This window comes from Rhinatrema bivittatum, chromosome 2, assembly GCF_901001135.1.
Source record: "Rhinatrema bivittatum chromosome 2, aRhiBiv1.1, whole genome shotgun sequence".
Classification (NCBI taxonomy): Eukaryota; Metazoa; Chordata; class Amphibia; order Gymnophiona; family Rhinatrematidae; genus Rhinatrema; species Rhinatrema bivittatum.
The window spans coordinates 23,606,268-23,631,469 of record NC_042616.1 but is presented as its reverse complement, the minus strand read 5'-3'; the positions used below and the strand labels follow the sequence as shown (position 1 = coordinate 23,631,469).

Below are 25,202 nucleotides of genomic sequence, written 5' to 3'. Positions count from 1 at the left end.
TGAGGGTACATAGCATGTAATTTAACAGGAGTCAAATGCCACCTATACAGTAGTTTATAACAGTGCTCTTGAATTGCTGCAGAGATAGAGCTTTTGGCTGTCCTCTGAAACATGATGTCCCAATCCTCTTCACTTAACACATCGTCCAGTTTAGACTCCCATGCACGTATGTGTGTAAATGTATAAGGTGAATGTGTATTGAGAAGAGTACACAATTTGGAAATAACTCCCCTGATCTTAGCAGCATGTTCACAATACGATTCAAACAGTGATTTGGTAGGGCGAACCGCCTGAGTGGCCTGGAGCTTTTTCAGGAAGTGTCGGACCTGTGCAACACCCAAAACGTCCTGTGTACCTCCCCGAAATCTTTCTTGAAAATCATTAGATGTCATCAGGTCCCCCTCCTTCCATAAATGATTTATGCACACAATACCCTGGCTTGCCAATTTGTGGAAAAGCTGGGAATGGAGACCCACTGGGAAACATATGTTGTGGAATAGGTGTGTTGATTGGAAATACGAAAAAGAGCCCACTATTTGACCCCTCCATTGAGACCATATTGTAAGTGTAGTCTTCAGTGCTCTCGGGAGGAAATCGAAAGATCTCCAGGTAGTTTTAGGCTGCCAGAATAACACCTGTAGTGGCATGGCCCCTATCATTGCTTGTTCTAAGCGAACCTACTGGAGAAATTACTTACCTGATAATTTTGTTTTCCTTAGTGTAGACAGCTGGACTCAGGACCAATGGGTATAGTGTACTCCTGTTAGCAGTTGGAGATGGATCAGATTTCAATCTGATGTCAGCACCTAGTACATATACCCTTGCAGGAAGTGCAGCTCTTCAGTATTCTCCTCAAAAAGCATTGTGGATATATGTGTGACTGACTGATTGATTGACTTAATTAATGTGATTAACTTGCATAACTTCATAACTTGGTTAAACGTTATAACTTGATTAACTTGAACTGGTTGATTGACTATAGCTGGAGACCGCCAGTGTACTGAACCGGGAAGCGTCGACACACCTAGGTAAACGAAACGTGGCTTACCCTTGAATCATTTTGAAAGTCCATGTGTAACGGCAGCCAAGGGTGGGATGCTGAGTCCATCTGTCTACACTAAGGAAAACGAAATTATCAGGTAAGTAATTTCTCCATTTCCTAGCGTGTAGCAGATGGACTCGGGACCAATGGGATGTATAAAAGCTACTCCCGAATTGGGTGGAAGGCTGCCCATGACCCACTTAGTACTGCCCTTGCAAATGCCATGTCCTCCCGAGCCTGAACATCCAGAAGGTAGAATCTGGAGAAGGTGTGGATGGAGGACCATGTCGCCGCCCTGCAGATCTCGGCGGGTGACATCATTCTGGTTTCTGCCCAGGATGTTGCCTGGGCTATGGTCGAATGGGCCTTGACCTGTAGAGGTGGAGGCTTTCCTGCTTCTATGTAGGCCGCTTTGATAACTTCCTTGATCCAGCGGGCTATGTTTGCCCGCGAGGCCGCTTCCCCTTGTCTTTTCCTGCTGTGAAGGACGAAAAGGTGGTCCGTCTTTCGGATGGGTTCCGACATTTCCAGGTATCTGGATAGGAGTTTGCCGATGTTGAGGTGGCGTAGACTACGGGCTTCTTCCGCATTCCTCAAGTCATCCGCCGATGGTAGCGAGATGGTCTGGTTAAGGTGGAAGTGTGAGACCACTTTGGGGAGGAACGAGGGAACCGTGTGTAGCTGGATGGATTCCGGGGTGAGTCTGAGAAACGTCTCACGGCAGGACAGTGCTTGTAGTTCCGAGATGCGGCGGGCTGAACAAACTGCCAGCCAAAACGCAGTCTTTAAGGTTAACAGGCGGAGGGACAGGCCTCGGAGGGGTCTGAAGGCAGTTTCCACTAGGAAATCCAGAACGAGATTGAGATTCCACAGAGGTACCGGCCACTTTAGTGGTGGGCGAATGTGTTTAACTCCTTTCAGGAAGCGTGACACTTCCGGGAGAGAAGCTATATTGTCGCCCTCGCTCTTGGAGCCGTAGCATGACAATGCGGCCACCTCTACCTTGATGGAGTTGAGGGACAGTCCCTTCTCTAGTCCGTTCTGTAAGAATTCCAGGATCACGGGAACTTTAAATGGTCGTGGCTTGATGTCGTGATCTTCGCACTAGGCTTCAAATACTCTCCAAATCCTTATGTACGTTAACGATGTGGAGAACTTGCGTGCTCGGAGGAGGGTGTCTATTACAGCCCCCGAGTATCTGCTCTTTCTCAGGCGAGCCCTTTCAATGGCCAGACCGTAAGAGAGAATTGAGCTGGGTCCTCGTGGAGGATCGGACCTTGTTGTAGGAGGTCCCTGTGAGGAGGCAGAAGTAGGGGATTCCCTGCGAGCAGTCTTCTCATGTCTGCGTACCACGGTCTTCTTGGCCAATCCGGAGCCACCAGAAGAACTAGTCCCCTGAGTAGCTGTATCTTGTGAATGATTGCGCCCAATAGGGGCCACGGCGGGAAGGCGTATAACAGGGTCTCCTGTGGCCAGATCTGTACTAGAGTATCGATTCCCTGGGACTGGGGTTCCCATCTGTGGCTGAAGAAACTGGGTACCTGGGCGTTGGACCTTTTTTCCCTGAGGTGCATGGTTTGTGTTCCCCAACGGTTTACTATCAATTGGAATGCTGTGGTTGACAGCTTCCATTCTCCTGGATCTAGACTTTCTCTGCTGAGATAGTCCACTGCGACATTTTCTTTCCCGGCGATGTGGACGGTGGAGATCTCCTGGAGCTTTGTTCCGTCCATGACATTAGGGGGTCTATTTCTAGGGACACCTGTTGGCTTCTGGTTCCCCCCTGTCGGTTGATGTAGGCCACTGTTGTGGCATTGTCCGATATCACTCTGACCGCTTTGCCTCGGAGTCTGTGACCGAACCTTAGGCAGGCTCGTCTGATTGCCCGGGCTTCTAGGCGATTGGTATTCCATCCCGACTCCTGGCAGTGTGCTCCCCATCTTCGTAGGCTGGCATCCGTGGTGAGTAGGATCCAGGTTGGGGAGGATAGTCTTGTTCCCTGGCTGAGATGGGCTTCTTGTAGCCACCATCGTAGTTGGGCCCGAACTCTGTCCGGGAGCTGAAGCCGTATGGTGTTGTTCTGGGACAGTGGATTCCATCGTGATAGTAGTGAGCGTTGTAGGGGGTCTCGTGAGCCCGTGCCCATGGGACTACTTCCAGTGTGGATGCCATGAGTCTGAGAACTTGTAGGTAATCCCATGCTGTGGGGCGAAGTTCGCTCAGCGGGGTTCGTAACTGGGTCATCAGTTTTGATCTCCTTGTCAGTGTCAGGATGACCTTGTCTTGTTTGGTGTCAAACCGGACTCCCACGTATTCTAGAGATTGGGAAGGCTGCAGGCAGCTCTTGTTTGTGTTGACCACCCATCCGAGGCTCTCCATTAGTGTTTTAACTCTGTTGCCTGGTGGCTTTCCTCTGGGGATTTCGCTCTGATCAGCCAATAAACTAGATAAGGATGCACGCGGATTCCTTCCTTCTTCAGTGTTGCTGCCACCACCATTATGATCTTGGTGATCGTCCGGGGTGCAGTGGCTAACCCGAAAGGTAGTGCCCGGAACTGGTAGTGACGGTCCAGGATCGAGAAGCGTAGAAAACGCTGATGCTCTTGGATAAGAACTCTCCCGGTTGTATCGCCCTTATTACCGAGCGTAGGATTTCCATGCGGAAGCGAGAAATCTTCAAGTGACGGTTGACTGCCTTGAGGTCCAGGATAGGTCTAAATGTTCCTTCCTTCTTGGGAACGATAAAATAGATGGAATAATGGCCAGTATTTATTTGTTGTGGAGGCACCGGTGTTATAGCCTCTAAGGCTAGTAATCTGGTCAGTGTAACTTCCACTGCCATTCTCTTGGAAGGGTCGTGGCAAGGAGATTCCACAAACTTGGCCAGAGGGAGGTGGTGGAAGTCCAGGTAATATCCCTCTCGTATGATGGATAGGACCCACTTGTCTGAAGTTATCTCGATCCATCTTTGGTAGAATATAGCCAGTCTGACCCCAATGGCTTCTTCCTTTGGATGGGTGGGTTGGTCTTCATTGTGGGGTGCGGCTGGGGCCTGGGCCCGAGCTGGCTTCCCTTTTATTGTGCTTGTTCCGAAAGGACTGGCTTCGGCCTGCGGGGCACGCTGCTTGATATGAGCTTCTATATGGGTTGAAGCGCTGTGATCCTCTGCCCCTGGAGGTCCGGGGGAAGGATTGCTGGTTTCTCTTATTCCTGTCCTCCGGTAGCCGCGGCAGTGGGGACTCAACCCACTTGTTGGCTAGTTTCTCTAGTTCGCTTCCGAACAGAAGTGTTCCCTTGAAAGGCATCCTTGTGAGTCTTGTTTTGGAGGATGTATCGGCAGACCAGTTTCGGAGCCAGATTTGTCTTCTGGCTGCCACAGCGGATGAGACTCCTCTAGCTGCTGTGCGTACCAGATCCGAAGCGGCGTCCGCGAGGAATGATACAGCTGGTTCCAGGGCTTCCCCAGGAGTGTTATTCCTGGTCTGTGCTAAGCAGGTGCGTGTCACCACGGCACAGCAGGCCGCAATCTGTAAAGACATAGCGGAGAAGTCAGAGGACTGTTTGAGGATGGATTCCAGACGTCTGTCTTGAGCATCCTTGAGTGCTGCTCCTCCCTCCACCGGGATAGTAGTGCACTTTGAGACTGCGCAGACCATGGCATCCGCTTTCAGACATGCCAGGGGATTTTTGGCGGCAGGGTCCAGAGAGTACATGGCTGCCAGAGCCCGGCCTCCTTTGAACGTGGTTTCTGGGGCCTCCCATTCCAGGTCATTTAGTTGCTGGATGGCTTGTAATAGCGGGAGGTCTGACGAAGTCCCTCCAAAAGTAGGTTCGTCTTAGGATCCCCCGAAGCACTTGTGCCCGGGATGGCAAGCTCTTTTAAGCTATGTGTGACCAGGTCTGGAAGCTCGTCCTTGGTGAAGAAGCGTCTCATGGTTCAATGGGGTTCTGTCCCCGGAGGGAGTTCCCCTTCCTCCAGGGGTTGTGACTCCTCATCTGAGATGTCTGTGTCCCCGAAGGTGGGGCTTCTGGGTGGTGGGATCACTTCCCTGGGCATAGAGGGTCCTGGCATGTTGAGGTCCTCTGGTGGGACCTGTGACCGCACTGTAGGAGACCCCGGTTGCATGTGGATGAAGGTATGCAGACCTTTGAAGAATTCCACCCAGGAGATGCTAGGTCCTGCCTACCGCTCGAGAGGCTGGGGTCCGGTTCCGGCTGGGGAGGGCCATGAGTTGGGTCCCCTAAGGCCTCTTCGCACTGTATACACAGGGCCGTGGCCTCCTCATGCTGTGCAGCTCTAATGTGGCATGCTGGGCAAAGGCCCTGAGCTTTGAGCTTATTTTCGTGGCGCCATGGCTTCTGCATGTACAATACAGTTGTGCGCTCCGGTGTGTGTCGAAGTTGCGCACGTAGGTTTGGTGCACGTGTGCAGAGCGATGTGCATGCACGGGTCGAAATTTTGTGCCCGTCACAGTGAGTGCATGGTTATGCGCTTCGCTTGTGCACCCGGTGCTTGTGCGCACAGGGTATTTGAGCTCGCGGCTCGCCTCTGTGCGCACGGATCAAGATGGCAGACAGGGCTGCGAACAAGGCCAAAATGGTGACGGCTACCACGTGGACAATATGGCGACCACCTCAGAGGGTCTCCACATGGGAGGACCCTCGGATCTGACCGGGGTCTAGCCCTGCTAGGGCCGGTCAACCCGGTGGCACTGGTCCCAGCTGGCGACCTGTGTGTCTCCTCGAGCTTCAGAGACCGCAGACTTTTAAATAGATTTCTACCTTACCTTGTCTCGGCGCTTCCTGGTTTTGTTCCGGGCGGTCTCCGGCTGCGGGGGAGAGGGAAATACCTTCACCGCCGCGCTCGAGGTTGCACCCGCTGCCTCTCAGCATCACCCGATGTCGGGGGCTAGGTCCCCGCCAAGGGTCGGCCGCCGGACCAAGGCTTACCTCCAAGGGATCGTGGAAATCACCTCGGGAATCTCGACTGGGGGAGGGACCCAATGGGTGTCACCGCAGGAGAGTGGGGCTCATCTGTAGAGGTAAGATTACTTCTTAATTTGGATTTCTTTGGTAAAATTTACTCTAACGCTGTGCGAGCGTGCATAGAGTCCCTAACTGCTGTGGAAACGGAAAATACTGAAGAGCTGCACTTCCTGCAGGGGTATATGTACTAGGGCTGACGTCAGATTGAAATCTGATCCGTCTCCATCTGCTATCAGGAGTACACTATACCCGTTGGTCCTGAGCCAACTGTCTACACTAAGGAAAAAGAAATTATCAGGTAAGTAATTTCTCCAATTTATTTAGATTTATATTCAGCTTTTCGCACTTTTTTCAGCACTTCAAAGTGGATTACATTTAGCTACTGGTATCTTGGGCAGAGTAATAGTTTCTTTCTTTGTTGGAGATTTGCCTAGCAGTGACGTTGTCTTGGTTATATCCCTTCCCCAGGTATTATTGTATGGTTGTTGGGGTTCGAGACGTTGCATCTTTTGCCGGAGCAGCCTCCTCCCTTATGAGGAAGTAGCTTTGGTACATCCTACTTGTGTGGACTGGACTGCGTGGATGAAGAGGAAGGTGAAATTACTACTTACCTGATAATTTCCTTTCCTCTCTGAGAGGCAGGCCAATCCACAATCCTGCCCTGAGCTGCCTGTACAGTACTGTACTGATTTTTTCTATTTGTCCTTTCTCAGGGACATTATTGAAGGCAGAATTCGTAGGCCGTTGCAGATCTTCAGGTCGTCTAAGGGCCTTGTAAGTGTTTGCCTTCTTTGTCTGTTATGGCTTCTGCATTTCCTTCTCATCTGAGTCCAGTGCTTTGCTCACTGGAAGAAAAAAAAAAGAAGTGAATGATTGGGAGAGGAAGTGTTTTTAACTCCGGACTTACAGTTCTATTGTTAATTAGTTGTCACAGTTGACTTTCGCAGAATACTGGGACACTGATGTCAGTACAGGGCTATATGAGGGTCACATCAGCGAGTCTGTTGGTTTCTGTCTCCATCTGCTGGTAGGCATGCATAACCCATTTATGTGCACTGGCTTGCCTATCCTAGAGGAAAGAAAATTATCAGCTGAGTAGTAATTTCACCTTCCTGGGTTTTTGAATCCTGGATGTCTGACTTCTGTGTGGGAGTAGTGGGGTGGATATACAGAACGCTGCAAAGTTGGGGAAATTGGGTGTCTCAGAGTTACAGGTCTTGTTCTACCACAGCCCAATGTAACCCATTTATTCCTGGGTTTCTGAATCCTCATTGAGAGCTGGGAGAGGCAATCTGGATGTACAGCAGATTATGTATTGTCTGCTTCACTCTAGCCTGCAAGCCTTGCAAACGCTCCAAACTTACAGGGCCTGTTTAGTTATAAGAAGCTTTCCTTGGGATCATGTGACTCTGCTGCTGCGTGAATTATTTTGGTTGCTGAACCCACTGATTTTCTTAACTTCTCTGAATATTTCTATAGAGACATCATAGAGAGGTTTTCATAGGCATCACATAAAGTTTCTGCTAAGTCACAGAATTCTTTAATATGCATTCATTATGTGATCCTTCTAAACATCTCATCTCAGGTTATTGGTAGCTTTCCATGCCATTGTCACTTACACATAATTACTTCCTTCTTTTTATATCCAGCAGACAATGAGGTCATACAGAAAGAGAAGAGGGAGGAGAATCGAGAAGAACACCCTATAGTATTAGCACTTACACCAAAACAATCAAGAAATGTCTGTGAGAATCTTGCCCAGAGGACTGAGGGGGGTGACATTAGCCAAAGAAAGCAGGAATCAGAGAAGAAGGAGCAAGACTCTGCAGGAGAGTCACTGGATGGAGTCACTGCTTGTGAGAGAAGTAACAGGGAGTTCACAGACATCCCTGAGCACCAGGGACTCCTGAGAAGAGAGAATCCCTTCCAAAGTAATAACAGTGATCAATTTAAATGTACTGAATGTGGTAAAAGCTTGAGTGACAAGGCATGTCTCAGACGGCATCAGAAAATCCATACTGGAGAAAAACCATTCAAATGTACTGAATGTGGTAAAAGATTCTCTCGGAAGGTGCATTTCATATTGCATCAGAGAATCCATACTGGAGAAAAACCATTTAAGTGCACTGAATGTGGTACAAGCTTCGGTCGGAAGGAGCATTTCATATTGCATCAGAGAGTCCATACTGGAGAAAAAGCATTTAACTGTATTGAATGTGGTAAAAGCTTTTCTCGGAAGGGGAATTTCATATTGCATCAGAGAATCCATACTGGAGAAAAACCATTTAAATGTACTGAATGTGATAAAAGCTTGAGTGACAGGGCATGTCTCAGACGGCATCAGAAAATCCATACTGGAGAAAAACCATTCAAATGTACTGAATGTGGTAAAAGATTCTCTCGGAAGGTGCATTTCATATTGCATCAGAGAATCCATACTGGAGAAAAACCATTTAAGTGCACTGAATGTGGTACAAGCTTCGGTCGGAAGGAGCATTTCATATTACATCAGAGAGTCCATACTGGAGAAAAACCATTTAACTGTATTGAATGTGGTAAAAGCTTTTCTCAGAAGGGGAATTTCATATTGCATCAGAGAATCCATACTGGAGAAAAACCATTTAAATGTACCGAATGTGATAAAAGCTTCAGTGACAAGGCATATCTCAAACAGCATCAGAAAATCCATACTGGAGACAAACCATTTAAATGTACTGAATGTGGTAAAAACTTTAGTCGGAAGTCATATCTCATGCAGCATCAGAAAAGCCATACTGGAGAAACACCATTTAAATGTACTGAATGTGGTAAAAACTTCTCTCAGAAGGTATGTTTGACATTGCATCAAAGAATCCATACTGGAGAAAAACCATTTAAATGTACTGAATGTGGTAAAAGCTTTAGTCGGACGTCATCTCTCATGCAGCATCAGAAAAGCCATACTGGAGAAAAACCATTTAAATGTACTGAATGTGGTAAAAGCTTCTCTCGGAAGGTGCATTTGATATTGCATCAGAGAATCCATACTGGAGGAAAACCAAGTTAATGTACTGCGTCTGGTAAAAACTTCAGTAGAAAGGAAGACCTTGCAAGCCACCAGAAAAGTTACACAGATGTCAAATTCAGTTCACTTGCTTTCATATAGTTTTGGAATAGAAGAGTGGCCTAATAAAGATATTAAAAGGCCGGATGCAAGAACAATAAAACTTCTCCATTTCCATCAAGTAAGCTATAAGAATCAGGGAGGTTGATATTCAGATTCCAGAAAGCTGGATACGTAGGACTTATCCTTCTATCTTACTGCTGCTCAATATCCAGTTATGTTCAATGGCTGAGAAAGTTGTGGGTGGGCAGTGGGTGGATCAGAGCGGTGCTACTTAGCTGGAAAAGTTATTCAGCTAAGTAGCGATTTTGGCAACATGGGTGTTTTGCATGATTTGTAGTTTATTTTTTTTGCCCTGTGTTGCGGTCCGGGTCGCGAGGCTCGCATCCTGGCCCTTACCTCAAGGCTCCAGCCAGACCAGCAGTGGAGTTCGGGCGGCCCTGGGGCGTCTTTGCGGGGGAGATGCCATTGCTCAGCACCTCCTAGGCGCGCACGCGCGGCCAAGCTGCGCTTATCTAGCCCGTTTTCCGCCAGAGGTTGCTCCGCCCCCAAGAGTGACATCAGACGCTGCGGCCTAAATAGGCTCGCCGCAGACTCCAGCCAGATGCCTTGAAACAGAGTTCCTGCCTGGTTCTCTGTCTGCCGTGCCCCGGAGTGAACTAGCCATAGCGAGCTCTGTTCCTGCCTGAAACCTTGCCTGACCCTACCCGGGGTCTCCGGGTAACTTAACCTGTTCTTCTATTGCTTAGTTCTTCAGACTCGTGCTTGCTCTGATTCCTGCCTGGACTACCTGCAGTAGCAGCTCCTGCCTGGACCAGCTCCAGTCCAGATCCGGTCCAGCCTCAGTTCCAGTCCCGATCTGGTCCAGCCTCGATTCCAGTCCAGATCCGGTCCAGACTCAGTTCCAGTCCAGATCCAGTCCAGCCTCAGTTCCAGTCCAGGTCCTGTCCAGCCTCATTTCCAGTCCAGGTCCAGTCCAGACTCAGTTCCAGTCCCGATCTGGTTCAGCCTCAGTTCCCGTCCAGATCCAGTCCAGCCTCAGCTCTAGTCCAGTCTTCAGACTTTGCCTGTCTCCAGTGTCTACCCAGCCTCGACGCAGAAGACCACCTAAGTCCCAGCGGCTGGGCCCCTACGGGCTCCTCCTGGGGGGAGCACCAGCTTCCAGGGCGAAGCCGCTGTTCCACCTCTACCTGGTATCTGCCTCCCGGCCTGTATCCTAGGAGACCATAGACCATCTCCCCACGGTCTCAGACAGGCCGGCACAAGGGTCCACACAAACACTGTAAAATACAACACCCTGTGACAGTTTTCCCCAGAGAGCTCATTCCCTGTGTGCTGGCTTGCAGGTAGTGTTTGACCGCTGCACTGTAGTTCAAGCAGAGGCTTTGGATGCTGCCCTGACTGAAGGTGGCTTTGATCAGCAATCACATCCCAGCAGCCCTGGGTACCTGTAACACTGGAACACTCTGCCGTGCTATTGGCCAGAAAGCTCACTGTGTTTCCTGATTGGCCCTGGAGACAGAGAACTCGCTCTGAGGGTTCTGGACAGGGAAGCCAACCTGCCTTATTTTTTTTTTTCAATTTGCGGCTTCCTTATTATTGGGCGTTTTTTCTGTCAATTGTGGTTTTTTGGACTTGGTGGGTGGGACTTGAGCCCAGCTGTCCCTGTGATTGGCTGCTGCTGCCGACGAGGCCTGTTCATGTCAGAGGAGCACGTGGGTAGGCACTGATGGCAAGCAACAGCATTGAGGAAGATTTTATGCAGCAGGGCAGGCTTGAAGGCTGAAGGGAGGGAAGCTCTCAACTGGCAACAGCACAAAGAAGAGGGAGCTGGAGGGGGAGGAAGGAGTGTGCTGGCAGGGGGAAGGAGAGAATAAGGGTGTGGGAGCCAGACATGTGCTGGGGGGAGGAGAATGAGTGGTGGGGATCAGTGTGAGGGGCTGTTTTTTCCCCTTGGAAGGAGCTGCAGAGCTCAGTGGCTGAGACAGGAGTGGGGGGTGCACCCCTCAGCCATACAACTGGCCTGCATGGGAGGGGGGCGGGATAGACGGCACAATTCTATATTGTAATTTTTTTTTAATTGTGCTTTTTTTTTTTTCCATCAGCCCCTCTGTCTGGGACAATCTGTGTAATGTCAGGTAATCCACAACAATTTGATGGACATTTTAGGGGGTTAAATATTATTGTGAGCCACTGTGTTTCCTCCATTACAATCATGAAATTTTTTTTAAAGTGTTTTCTGGGTTTAAATGAAGGAGGCCCCACCCTGACTGGAGGGGGGCTCATACCGATCCCAACCTGACACTCCTAACATCAGGACTCGATATACCAGAATCACCTGCTCTACAAAGGGTCTATTGCCTGTAAAAAGCTTGCAAAAAGCTTATAGATAGGATAGAGAGAAACTGGATGTATTAGCCAGTCTGTCAGCAAGCTTTTATTTATTTATTTATTTTCAATTTAAAATTTTTATTAGAAACATCATTAATAAGAAAATGTAATGTTTTTGTATACAAAATTGTGAAGATACAATAAACAGTAAACTGAAATTAGTTTCTACAATGTTGTGTGTTCTATACCCTCTGCCCCCCCCCCCCCCCTTGTCCTACAGGATCAAATTCAAAACAACAAGAAACAATGTATGCACACATCATATCCAACAGAATTAAGGAAACCACCTTAGTCGGTAAAAATAAAGAAAAAAAAGAAAGATACCCATCGGTATTCAACCTGTAGTTAGAGATGTTCGCCATAACTGGTAAGGTTGCTAAACCTTCTGGAAAGACCCCAATCTATGCTGTTTATGAGCCGTGATCTTACACAAATGGTAGACCTTATCCACTCTCGCTTTGATGGCAGCCATTTGAGGTATCACTGGGCCCTTCCATTGTCGCGCTATTTCGCATCTAGTTGCTGTAACCACAAACTTTACAAACTGAGAATGATATAGATCCCCTGAAGGGAGTTCCCCATTGAGGAGTGCTAACTGAGACGTAAGAGAAATAGGCACACCCAGGATACCCGAGATCAAACCTGAAACGGAGTCCCATATCCGTGAGATTGCTTTTCAATCCCACCATAAGTGGAAGAAGGTCCCCACCGCCCCACATCCTTTCCAACATTTATTCGACACCTGTGGATAGATGTGATGAAGACACTCAGGGGTGTAGTGCCATCTATATAGTAATTTAAATTCATTTTCTACTAAAGTAGCTGAAATTAGGCCCTTCCCCAACTTGGAGTAGATAGTATCCCAAGCCTCTTCATCCAATGTTTCCCCGAGATCTCTCTCCCAAGCAGCCACATATGCGGGAGGAGACCTCAAATCCTGGTTAAGCAATTTATACACTTTAGATAGTAAACTGGGGATTTTATCTACCGCCCTACAGTAGGATTCAAATAGGGATACCGGAGACTGAAGATCCCTCCTCAATCCGGAGTGTATGCTATAGGTCTGCAATTGGAGAGAACAATAACGGTCCCAAGGGTCCAGCCCAAACTTAGTTTGGATGGTCTCAAAGGGTAGCCACCCGTTATTTTCCCATAAATGACCACAAGTAGTGATACCCTTTTCCAGCCATCCTTTAAACTCCTTATACGCTTTTCCATTAAGAAAATCCCCATGATAAAAAGGAGATGAGTTGATGGACCCAATCCTCTTACCCATTATAGCCTTCCGCCAAGTGTGCCAGACTTGAAAAGTATGCTGTATGGGGGTGGACAACTCCTGCATTTTCGGCCACTCAGACCGCTGTCTCCACACTAGAGTGGACAAGGGACGGATCCCTGCAATTTCCTGTTCTAGCACTATCCAGGGCTTCCCTGCCCCTGTCCTATGCCAATCTGCCACCATTCGTAAATGAGCCGCGGCATGATACCATACCAGATTGGGTATCACCAAACCTCCATATAGCTTAGGACGAAAAAGCACCTTTTGGGCAACCCGAGGGTGTTTACCCTGCCAGATATATTTCATAAAGCGTCTCTACCATTTAACTAATAAGGGCTCAGGTACTTTAACAGGAAGCGTCTGAAACAGGTAACAAATCCTGGGTAGGATGTTCATTTTAAAGGCAGCAATACGCCCCAGCCATGATATATGATATCGGCTCCATTCTTCCATTTCCTGATATATTTTGGCTAGTAATGGTGGGTAATTGAGATTGAAAGCATCTCCCTTATTCCCAATGTAGACCCCCAAATATTTTAGTTTATTTTTAGCCCACCGAAAAGGAAAAGCTGCTTGAAGCATAGTAACCTGGGAGCTCGCTAGGGAGACGTTAATAATCTCTGTTTTATCCCAGTTTATAGAGTATCCAGAAACCTGACTGAATGATTTAATGAGGTCCACCACTACCGGAAGAGAACTCAATGGATTAGTGAGGGTTAAAATCACATCATCAGCAAACATAGCCAATTTAGATGAAAAGATCCCCACAGCAATACCGGTTACTTCTGCTGTCTCCCTAGTTTTCTGTGCTAGTGGTTCTATAAAGATAGCAAATAGTAAAGGGGGTAGGGGACACCCTTGTCTCGTTCCCCTTTCAACAGGAAAATACGTGGAGTAACCACCATTCACTTTTATACACGCTTTAGACCCATCGTACAATTTCTTTATCCATTTGATGAAAAAATGACCAAATCCCATAGTGGCAAGCGTCTGGAAAAGAAACGGCCAATGAACCAGATCGAAAGCTTTTTCAGCGTCCATTGCCATTAACAAGAATGGTGATTTACAGCGCTTAGCCCACCAAAGAGAGTCCAGAACTTTCCTGACATTATCAGAGGCCACACGCCCCAGGATAAAACCCGCTTGATCCGGGTGTATTAATAGTGCAATATAATGATTTAGCCGGTTAGCCAGTATTTTAGCCAATAATTTAAGATCAATATTCAGCAAAGAAATGGGCCTATAGGAACCACACTGTGTTGCGTCCCTGCCAGGCTTCGCTAAAATGGTTATCCCTGCTACATTGGAGTTAGGTGCCAAATGACCCTTGTCCCTCAGATCATTAAACATCCTCGCCAGGGGGCCTGATAGCTCATCTGCAAAGCATTGGTAAAATCTAGCTGTGAATCCATCTAATCCAAGCGATTTGTTCACCTTTAACTGCTTAATTGTAAGAGAGACTTCCAATGGGGTGATAACAGCGTCTAACGCCGCACTCTGACTCTCCAACAAACGGGGCAATGAGATATCTCGCAAAAAGACCTCAATGTCCGCATTAGTAATATTAGGGTTCCTTTGGTATAAAGTGGCATAAAATCTTAGAAATTGTTGCCTAATATCCTCATTTGAGGTAAGTGGTGTACCCTGTTCATCCTTAATTTTGGTAATAAGGTTCTGCATACGTTTCACTTTTAATTTGTTAGCCAATAGCTTACCGGCCTTGTTACCCCCTTCGAAATATGTTTGCTCCACTCGCTCAAGATCATATGCTATTTGGGCAGCATCCAGTGCTGCTATTTGTGAACGACAATTGTCAATCTGCCCCCTCACTGTCCCGGAAGGCAGTTGTTTATGTTGTTGTTCGAGAGACACTAGCTTACCAAGGAGTGCCGCTTGCTCCAGTCTCTCTACTTTTCTAACAAATGAAGCTCGAGCGATGAACACTCCCCTTACAACAGCCTTCAGGCAATCCCATAATGTTATAGGAGAGATATCGGGGGACTCATTAAATTGTAAATATTCCATGATATGCTGTCTACACTTTGCCACAAAAGATTTGTCCTCCAGAAGGCCATCGTTCAATTTCCAGAATCTCTGACCCCGGTCATATAGGGGAAACGATAATTCCACCCACAAAGGGGCATGGTCGGACCACGTAATGGCATCTACTGTGGTCTTAACCACTCGATGGAGAAATCCCCTATCAACAAAAATGTAGTCAATCCTCGTATAAAGGTTATGGGGATTAGAATAAAATGTGTATTTATTTATTTATTTAAGGTTTTTTTATACCGGCATTCATGAACTCGTTCACATCATGTCGGTTTACAGAAAACAGGGGTGCGGATAATACAACCAAAAAACATAAATAACGTGATGAAGAGAAGCAGTTACAATTAACAAGGGCTAATGAACTGGGAATGTAAGAAATAGAAAGAGATAGAGGAGAATAATTATATACAAAAGTTCAATATAAATATGGTGTCTCATATGTACAGTCTCTGAGTAGAGAGTTTGTTTATGGTGCATATTAGGTAGAGTTCGAGAAGGCTTGCCTGAAAAGCCATGTCTTGAGTCTTTTCCTAAAGGTTAGGAGACATGGTTCGTTTCTGAGTTCTGGAGGGATGGAGTTTCATAACTGTGGGCCTGCGGTGGAAAGGGCTCGGTCTCTTAAGGTGCTGTGATTAGTGGTTTTCGTGGGTGGAACAATGAGGCATCCTCTGTAGGCTTCCCTGGTCGGTCTTGTGGATTTGTGGAAGCGGGGAGGAATTTGTAGATCGATTGTGGTATGTTGGTGAATGATTTTGTATATCAAGGTGATGGATTTATAAATGACTCTGAAATGAATTGGTAACCAGTGGAGGTCTTGTAGCACTGGGGAGATATGGTCTCTTTTCTTAGTGTTTGTCAGTAGACGGGCTGCTGCGTTTTGGACCATTTGGAGCGGTTTTGTGTATGAGGAGGGGAGGCCAAGTAAAGTGGAGCAGCAGTAGTCCAATTTTGAGAAAATGAGGGCTTGGAGGATGGTTCTGAAGTCTTTGGCATGGAAGAGTGGTCTTATCCTTTTTAAAACTTGCAGTTTATAGAAACAGTCTTTGGTGGTTTTATTGATGTGGGCTTTGAAGTTTAGTTTATTGTCGATTAGCACACCTAGATCTCTTACATGAGTGGTTTGTAGGTTGTTTGGCAGAGAGGTTGTGAGATTGTTATCAGGAGTTATGAGTAATACTTCAGTTTTGGCGGAGTTTAGTACCAGATTGAGGCTGTTGAGGAGGTTTTTGATTTCTAGGTGACAGGATTCCCAGTATTCAAGGGTTTTTGAGTATGATTCTTTGATGGGGATCAGGATCTGGATGTCATCTGCATAGAGAAAGTGTATTAACTTGAGGTTGATGAGGAGTTGACATAGTGGTAGGAGGTAAATATTAAAGAGTGTAGGGGATAAAGAGGAACCTTGTGGGACTCCGATGGTCGAGTCGTGGCGTGATGATTCTTTATTCTGGATTTTTACCTTGTAGCCTCTGTTGGTTAGGAACGATTTGAACCAGGAGAGCGCTAAACCAGAGATTCCTATCGCAGCTAGCAGTTTGATGAGGATAGCGTGATTTACGGTATCGAAAGCTGCTGAGAGGTCCAAAAGGATCAATAGAAAGGATTGACCTTTGTCTGTACCTAAGATGAGTAGGTCTGTTAGGGAGGTAAGTAAGGATTCTGTGCCCCTATTTTTGCGGAATCCATGCTGTGAGGCGGATAGAATTTTGTTGTCTTCGATGAAATCCGATAGTTGGGCGTTCACAAGCCTTTCCATAATCTTAGCTATGATAGGGAGATTAGCTATTGGACGGTAGTTGTTGGGGTCTTTTAGGTCCAGGTTGGGTTTTTTTAAAAGAGGTTTGAGTGAGGCTTGTTTGAGGTCTTCTGGGAAGGAACCTTGGGATAGCGAGCAGTTGATGATGTCTGCTAATGTTTTGGATATGGTGTCTGGTATTGAGAGGAGAAGTTTTGAGGGAATATGGTCCGCTGGGTGCGAAGATGGTTTCATTCTTTTAAGGATGGTTTGGATTTCGGAAGATATGGGGGAAGAAAAAACGCCACGTGTCCTCCAAGTGGAAGTGGCGGAGGAAATTGATTAAGCTGCATCTGTCCCTCTTAGGAACAGACCCCCGTCCCACCGATGAATCAAGTTTAGGGGTAAGCGGGATATTACAATCTCCAGCCATTAAAAGATGACCCTCGGAGAGATTCTGTACAGTGTGAAGCAGCTTGGCAAAAAAAAAAAACTGCTTGACCTGTATTAGGGGCATACACAGTTAACAAAGGACATTTTTCCCCCGCAACCAGGATAATAAGCAGAAGGAACCGCCCCTCTGGGTCGGAGACACACTTAAGTAGCTCAAAGGCAAAATCCTTCTGAAACAGAATTCCCACCCCTGCATAGCGAGAGTCCTTGGTACAAGCAGACCAAAACTGTTGTGGGTAAGAATGCGAGGGCATCAGGTGCTCGTACCTCCGTTTCAAATGAGTCTCTTGCACCAGAGCTACTGCCACGTTGCCCCTCTGTAAATCTTTAAATAAAAGTTTACGTTTGCGTGGGGAGTTTAAGCCTTTTAAGTTTATAGATGGTAATCTAAAAGTCGTCATGGCATTAAGTTAATACGAGAACAAAGGCACTCCAGCAATTCTTTATCTGTTTCGCAACCCTAAACAACAGAAAGATCACCCGACTCAAGGTAGTAAATGTAAACATGTGCACATGGTAACCAAAGTCCTGCAGGAACATGGAACCCCAACGGTCGTCGGTCTCTCAGCCCAAAAATAAGAGGCATGGCACAGCAGAACACCCGCTGTCCCGTCCGGTGGGAATCAAATGAAACAAACGGTCAGCTTGCTAGTATGCAGCCATCCAATGGTTGCTGGAATCGGTGATTAGAGAGAGAACTGAGTCTTTGGGGATCAAATCAGGTGGGTTCTCCTGCAAGTGGGTCCGGGTCCGGCGTGCGCCGCAGCCTCTTTCCCCCTTTCCCCATTCTTTGCCAACGCGGTTCCTCCTTCTGTGCTGTAGTAGGGGGACGGAGGAGGTGGAAAATCTGGAACATTGAATCCCGCTTCCTTCAGGCAACCTGCGGCTTCCTTAATAGGTTGGGCCTTATATGTCCTGCCCTGGCTGGAGAATCCGATCCCGAAGGGGAACAGCCATCAATAGCGGATTTTTTCTTTTATCAATATCTCTGTGATCGGTCTCAGTTCCGCACGCTTCTTTAATGTGAGAGGGGACAGGTCAGCATAAATCTGGACCTCGTGCCCATCCAGAGAGATTTTCCCCTGCTTCCGTGCTGCCATGAGAACCCGGTCCTTCTCTGCATATTCGTGAAAGCAGACAATTATGTCCTTCACCCTGTTTGCCAACCTAGGTCCCAGGGCCCTGTGTGCTCTCTCAATTTTCACTGTAGGAGGTGGGGCAGGCCCTCCGCTCGCCGGGACTCCCTGCTGCTGTAGTATTTCTGAACAGAGTTTTATGATAACCTGCGTGCAGTCTGCGTACTCTGGAGAGTCAGGAATGCCGTGAAAGCGCAGATTCGTTCTGCAACTCCTGTTCTCTAAGTCCTCAACTTTCGTGGACAATTGCTGCAGTTCTTGCGCAAGGTTTTTGTTTTCTGTTTTGAGCGCATTTACAGCCTCCGTCTGTGCTTCTGTGAGTGTTTCGTATTAAAAAATACGTCGCCCCATATCGCTGACTTCTTCCCAGAGTTCACCCACCACTTCTCTGATCTCAGTCTTAAACGCTTGTAAATCTTGTCTCAGTTCCCGGAACCACGTTTTAAACTCACCCTTAGTGGGGATTTCTGAGTCTGTCGCCAAAATCTGCTCCTCTTCCTCCTCCAAGAGCTCCGGTGCAGCCGCGGCCGCCATCTTGGATTTTTCGGCCCGCGACTCCCGATCCACTTTTTGGTACGAAAACCTTTGAAAATCGAGCCCTTTCTTTCGGCACGACATGGGCTGCGTTCTGTTTCTTGAAACGCAGGTTTTGTAGCAACAAATAAGCGCTGGATGGCCACAGATTTGATCGATTCCCACCAGTTCAGTCGGGAGCTGTGGATCAGGCTACCACTCGCTCCGCTGACATCATCAGCCCCAGCAAGCTTTTATTTTAAGCTTTTACACTGTCCTTACTTGCTGATAGGTCTTGTTCACAACTGCCAAGTCAGTAACCTTGCTGAGCACATAGAACTGACCAGAACAAAGGACGCATTATGTATAAGGCAGGATTATTGTTACAAATTCCTTTCCCAGAACTGCAAGTCCCGGCAGCCTCTCCTGTAAGTGATGTAGCGGTACTCATATGACATGAAGCCAGAACACAGGAGAAGAATCAGGAAAGTTCCAGGCTGGAAGAAGGAGGGGGTCAGTTAGCCCCTCAATCGGGATATGCTTGCTCAGCAATGTGTAGAACGCATGTGCAACAGATAAAGAAATATGAAATGTATAAAAAGTTTCTCCCTGCTTGGGAGGGTGTGCAGTCTTACTGAAACATTTCAGCTGCATCTGTTTGCTAGCAAAATAAAACTTTTCCTTCTCGGACCAAGTGCCTGAAGTCTTCTGTTTGCAGTCTGCTGTTTGCACCCTGTTTCATAAATATCTTCTAATAAAAGCAGTTTTAATCTCAGGTGTTTTGGGCTTGTTCTTTCATGAAAACCTGGCTCCCCTGGTTCTGGAGCTCGCCAGTCCGGGCAGGGAGTGCAGAGGAGCAGACCTCTGTGTTGAGGCCTTGTTCAGCTCCTGTGCTCAGCCTTTTCCTGACCTCCCCAGGCACTGGTAACATAGTGAAAAGCGTTTAGTTAGTTTCTACTCTTCAATCCTTGTTATTTTACTTGTTTCTGTTTGCAGCTTAACACTTTTCTCTGTTCCTCCTTTTTCTTAATAAACCCATTAGTTTGTTAGCTCTGCCTGTCATGGCCTGACTATCGCTCCTGGTGTTGTGTATATTTGGTCTCTGATTGTATTTTTAGGAACTGTATGTCCCTTGTGTCCCTAGATATCACCAGGGGAGAGCTTGCGGGCGGGAGACCTTGCTCAGATGCAGGCAGGAGCCCAGGTGGTGGGTGGGAGGTTGCCAGTGTAGAAACGCGTGCGCAGGTGCAGGGGGGCCGGGCAGTGCTTGGTGGGGCCCTCCAAGAGGCCACAGGGTTACCCTGAGTGGGTGTTAGGGGTGGCTCTGCAGCATTACATGAGGGCGATATTCAGCCTTAGACGGATAAACTTCTCCGAGTTAGTTAGACCTGCTCAAAAACAGGTCGAACCTTAGACAAATAAGACTTATCTGGGTATTTAGCAATTTTTTTTTCCAAAAAGCTTTAAGGAACTAACATAGAACAGCACATCCAGCAGCTTAACAAGAAGCAGAGAACAGCAAATGCTAATTTTATCAATTTAATTATCTTCTGTTCCCAAGCCTATATTCCAAGGCTCTGGAAAAATAAGTGTAAATCAAATTACATAGAAATGACGGCAGAAAAGAACCAAATGGTCCATCCAGTCTGCCCAGCAAGCCCATTATAGCACCAGCCCCACCCTACAGGTCTCCCCATAAAGGTAGCAGCAGGGGGTGGCAATTGCTGTGCCGTACAAATTACTCCCATACTTAGTTTCCCAAACCGTTAGTCAGGGCCCTTGTTGGTTTCTGTCTGAGTCCGATTCCCCGTTATCTCTTGCCGTTGAAGCAGAGAGCAATGTTGCAGTTACATTACAAGTATCAGGCTTATTGGTTTAGGGGAGTAACCGCCGCAGCAGCAAGTTACCCCCATGCACTCTTTTCTCATTTCCATCCTCAGCCTTTAGGGAGCCCCAGTGTTTATCCCATGCCCCTTTGAAATCTTTCACCATTTTTTGTCTTCACCACCTCCTCCGGGAGGGCATTCCAGGCATCCCCCACCCTCTCCGGGAAGAAATATTTCCTGACGTTGGTTCTGAGTCGTCCTCCCTGGAGTTTCATTTCATGACCCCTAGTTCTACTGATTTTCTTTCCAACGGAGAAGGTTTGTTGAATGTGCATCATTAAAACCTTTCAGGTATGTGAAAGTCGTTATCCTATCTCCCCTGCACCTCCTTTCCTCCAGGGGATACAGATTTAGGTCCTTCAACCTCTCCTCATAAGTCATTTGATGGAGACCCCCACACCATTTTGGCCGCCCTTCTCTGCACCGCCTCCATCCTGTCTCTGTCCCTCTTACTTACTTACTTACTTATTTATTTATTTATTTAACAGCTTTTAATATACCGGTGTTCGTGCGAGCACATCACGCCGGTTTACAATAAACTTGAGAAAGGAGGAAATTACAAAAAACAGGGGGTGGGAGATGGAGCAGGAGCGAAAAAGGGGGGGGGAGAGGGGGGAGAAGGTAAAGGAGGAAAGATAGCAGCTGAGAAGGTAGAAGGAACGTAGCAGTATTTATATGAGAGACTAATTAACGAGGGTTAAACATTGTCGCTAAATTACAGCGGTTAATGAAGGATATATAGATTATATGGAGGATATATATGGTAGCTTATTTACAGCAGTTATGGCAGGTTATAAAAGATAACTTATTTAACATTTAAAAAAACATATATATATATAATAGCTTATTTACAGCAGTTATGGTAGGTAATAAAATAACTAATTTTAACTTTTAATACACAGGTTGTACAGGTTATACGGTAACTAGGGTGCGATGAGGTATATGGTGGGGGGGGTGTATGGGGTGGGTAGATGTGTTGCAGGGGGGTGTGATAGGGGGGTTGACTACGAGGGGTTGGTTTCGGGGTAAGCCTGTCTGAAGAGCCAGGTCTTAATGCCTTTTTTGAAACTGGGTAGTGAGGGTTCAAGACGGAGGTGTGTGGGGAGGGAGTTCCAGAGGGCGGGGCCTGCGATGGTGAAGGCTCTTTCTCTGGTGGTGGAGAGGCGGGCTGTCTTAAGGGGGGGTGTGTGAAGGGTGCCTGTAGAGGTGGATCTTGTCTGGCGGGTTGAGAGGTGGAAGTGGGGCATTTCCTTAAGCCAGGGGGAGTTGTTTTTGTAGAGCGTGTTGTGAAGAATAGTTAGGGTCTTATATTGGGAGCGGAACTGGATGGGCAGCCAGTGTAGGTCTACTAGGATGGGTGTAATATGCTCTCTTTTACGTGTGTTTGTAAGGATTCGTGCCATGGCGTTCTGAAGGATTTGAAGTGGTTTGATGGTGGAGTATGGAAGGCCTAGTAGCAGGGCGTTGCAGTAGTCCACTTTGGAGAAAATGGTGGACTGTAGGACTAATCTGAAGTCTTGTGTATGGAGTAAAGGCTTGAGCTTTTTAAGGATCTGGAGTTTGTAGAAGCCTGCTTTAAGAAGGGACTTGATGTGTGGCTTGAAGTTCAGGTGTTGGTCAAGAGTGACTCCCAGGTCTCTTACGGAGGGTGGTAGTGTGGGAGAGATGCTGGGGGGCGGTGGTGTGGTGGAGGAGTCGTGTTCAGGTTGCTTGGATATAAAGAGTAGTTCGGTTTTGGTTGCATTAAGAGCAAGGTGAAGGTCGGTTAGTAGGGAGTTGATGGTGACTAGGCAAGATTCCCAGAAAAGGATGGTTTCATTGTGTTTTCTGAATGGGTATGAGTATTTGTACATCATCAGCGTATAAGAAGAAGTCCAGGCCTAGGTTTGAGAGTAAGTTGCAGAGGGGGAGGAGGTATATATTGAAGAGGGTGGAGGATAGGGAAGATCCCTGGGGGACGCCTTGTCTGAGGGGAACGTGACAGGATTCACAGTTATCGAGTTTTATAAGGTATTCTCTGTTCGTAAGGTAAGAGGTGAGCCAGTCTAGTGCTGTGTCGGCAACGCCTATCTCTGTCAAGCGTGTGATAAGGATTTGATGATTGACAGTGTCGAAGGCTGCCGATATATCTAGTAGGGCCAGTAGGAAAGATTTTCCTTGGTCTAGTCCAATGAGTATGGTATCAGTAATGGCTAAGAGGAGATTCTCGGTATTTCGGCCTTTCCGAAATCCAAATTGTGAAGGGTGCAGGAGGTTGTGGTCCTCGAGGTAGTCGGTGAGCTGGGAATTGACTACTTTCTCGAGGACTTTTGCAAGGAAGGGAAGGTTGGAGATGGGCCGATAGCTTGCAGGGTCAGAAGGGTCAAGGGAGGGTTTTTTTTAGGAGGGGTTTCACAATGGCAAGTTTGAGGGGATCTGGGACTTTGCCGAAGGTGAGGGAGCAGTTAATGATGTTAGCTAGGGGTTTGGCGATGGTGGTGGGAATGGAGAGGAGGGTCTTGGAGGGGATTGCGTCTGAGAGGTGTGTGGCCGGTTTCATTTTTTTGAGGATGTTCTCAATTTCTAGCGTAGAGGTGGGGTCAAAGGATCTGATACAGGTGCTATTGTGCTTTGGGGAGGGGGAGGTAGTAGTGGGGTTGTGGGGGAAGCGAAGGAGGATACTGGAAATTTTGTGCTGGAAGTATTTGGCAAGATCCTCGCATCTTTCCTTGGAGTTTTCTTCAATGGTGGCAGGGTGAGGGGTCTTGGTGAGTTTAGTGACGTAGGAAAAGAGGGCGTTGGCGTTGAATTGTAGGTCGTGAATTTTTGATGCGTGGAAGTCCCTTTTGGCAATGATAGTGGCTTGTCGGTAGCTGTGTAGTGATTGATTATATACTGCTTTGTGTTGGGGGGAGGGATGGCGGCGCCACAGGCGTTCTTTTGATCTGAGGTCCTGTTTCAGGATTTGGAGTTCTTTGGTGTACCAGGGTTTTTTTTTGTTCTGTAGGAGGGGGATTTCTTTATGTATCACGGGGCAGAGTTTGTTGGCTATTGATTTGGTGATATGATTCCAGGAGTGAAGGGCTGCATCTGGATTTGAGAGGTCAAGGTTCTCTACAGCTTTGTCGAGTTCTGTAGTTATGCTTTCTGTTGAGCAGGGTTTACGGAAGGATATAGTTTTCTTTTGGGTTGGTGATATCTTGGTGGGGGGGGGTGAGACGGATTTGGGTATTGATGATAAAGTGGTCGGACCAGGGTATGGGGGTTGTTGAAGGGGTGCAGGGTGCAGATAGATGGGAGTTGATAAATAGGAGGTCCAGGATGTGCCCTGCCTTATGAGTGGGGGAAGTGATGAGCTGTTTGAAACCTAGGGCTTCGAGAGTGGTTAGGAGGGTTTCGCAAGCAGGAGTACGGGGAGTGGAGTCCACATGAAGATTAAAGTCTCCGAGGATCATTGCGGGGGAGTCTGCTTTGAGGTTGTCTACAATAAATTCAATGAAGGGGGAAGAGTCGTGTTCGAGAAGGTTGGGAGGGGCGTAAATGAGGCATATCTGAAGGGTGTGTGATTTGAAGAGACCGATTTCTAGCTTAGGGGGGGGGGGGCAGGTGGGTTGGAGTTTGAGGTTCAGGTGCTTTTTTGCGGCCAGGAGTAAACCACCACCTCGCTTTTTAGGTCTTGGGATGGAGAAAATGTGTATAGTTTTTCGGGGAGCTGATTGAGATAGACATGGTCTGATTCTTTGAGCCATGATTCAGTGATAGCAAAAAGGTCAGGGTTATCATCCGTGAGCAGGTCATGGATGATGGGGGCTTTTTTGAGGATGGATTGTGCATTGAGGAGGGTTAGGGTGAGAGTGGCTAGTCCAAGGAATTGGGTGAGGGGTGAGGTCAAGATGGGAACTAGTGAGCTCCGAGGATTAGCAGTGTGAAGAGGGGGTGCGCAAGGTTTGCGCAAGTGAGGGAGAAATAGGGTGGGGATAGATTGAATGCACATGTCTGGTGTGGTGAAGCAGGGAGGGTGGGGTGGACCTCTTGTGGAAGGAGTCTCTGGTGTCTCTGAGGTGTAGGGAAGTAAGGCTGGTCTGAGCTTAGAGAGGGCTCCAGAACTGAACCCAGTACTCCAGGTGAGGCCTCCCCAAGGCCCTGTACAAGGGCATCACCACCTCCATTTTGTTCCTGGTTATTCCTCTCTCTATGCAGCCCGGCATTCTTCTGGCTTTAGCGACACTACTGAGTCACGAAGTCCCGGCAGGTGAGCCGCAGAGCCAGCAGAGGCCTGATCTTTCCTCAACTGTCTGGGCAGGAGTTGGCTGACTTCTCTTTTATTGATTATGACAGGAAGCTGCTCTTGCTTCCTTCTCCTCTTCCTGGCCAGTGGGAGGTTGTTCCCTCTACCTGCACCCAGATCATAAGAACATAAGAAAATGCCATACTGGGTCAGACCAAGGGTCCATCAAGCCCAGCATCCTGTTTCCAACAGTGGCCAATCCAGGCCATAAGAACCTGGCAAGTACCCAAAAACTAAGACTATTCCATGTTACCATTGCTAATGGCAGTGGCTATTCTCTAAGCGAACTTAATAGCAGGTAATGGACTTCTACTCCAAGAACTTATCCAATCCTTTTTTAAACACAGCTATACTAACTG

At 47.5% G+C, this 25,202-nt stretch overlaps 1 protein-coding gene across 1 annotated transcript in view; it reads left to right on the top strand.

The window, feature by feature from the left end:
- The window catches only part of LOC115083147, a 127,126-nt gene extending 112,151 nt beyond the window's left edge, over positions 1-14,975 (top strand). Inside the window, 1 exon segment of the mRNA XM_029586955.1 lies at positions 7,678-14,975. Within this exon segment, the coding sequence (XP_029442815.1) occupies positions 7,678-9,173 (1,496 nt within the window). The 3' untranslated portion in view covers positions 9,174-14,975.
- Positions 14,976-25,202: the final 10,227 nt, after the last annotated feature.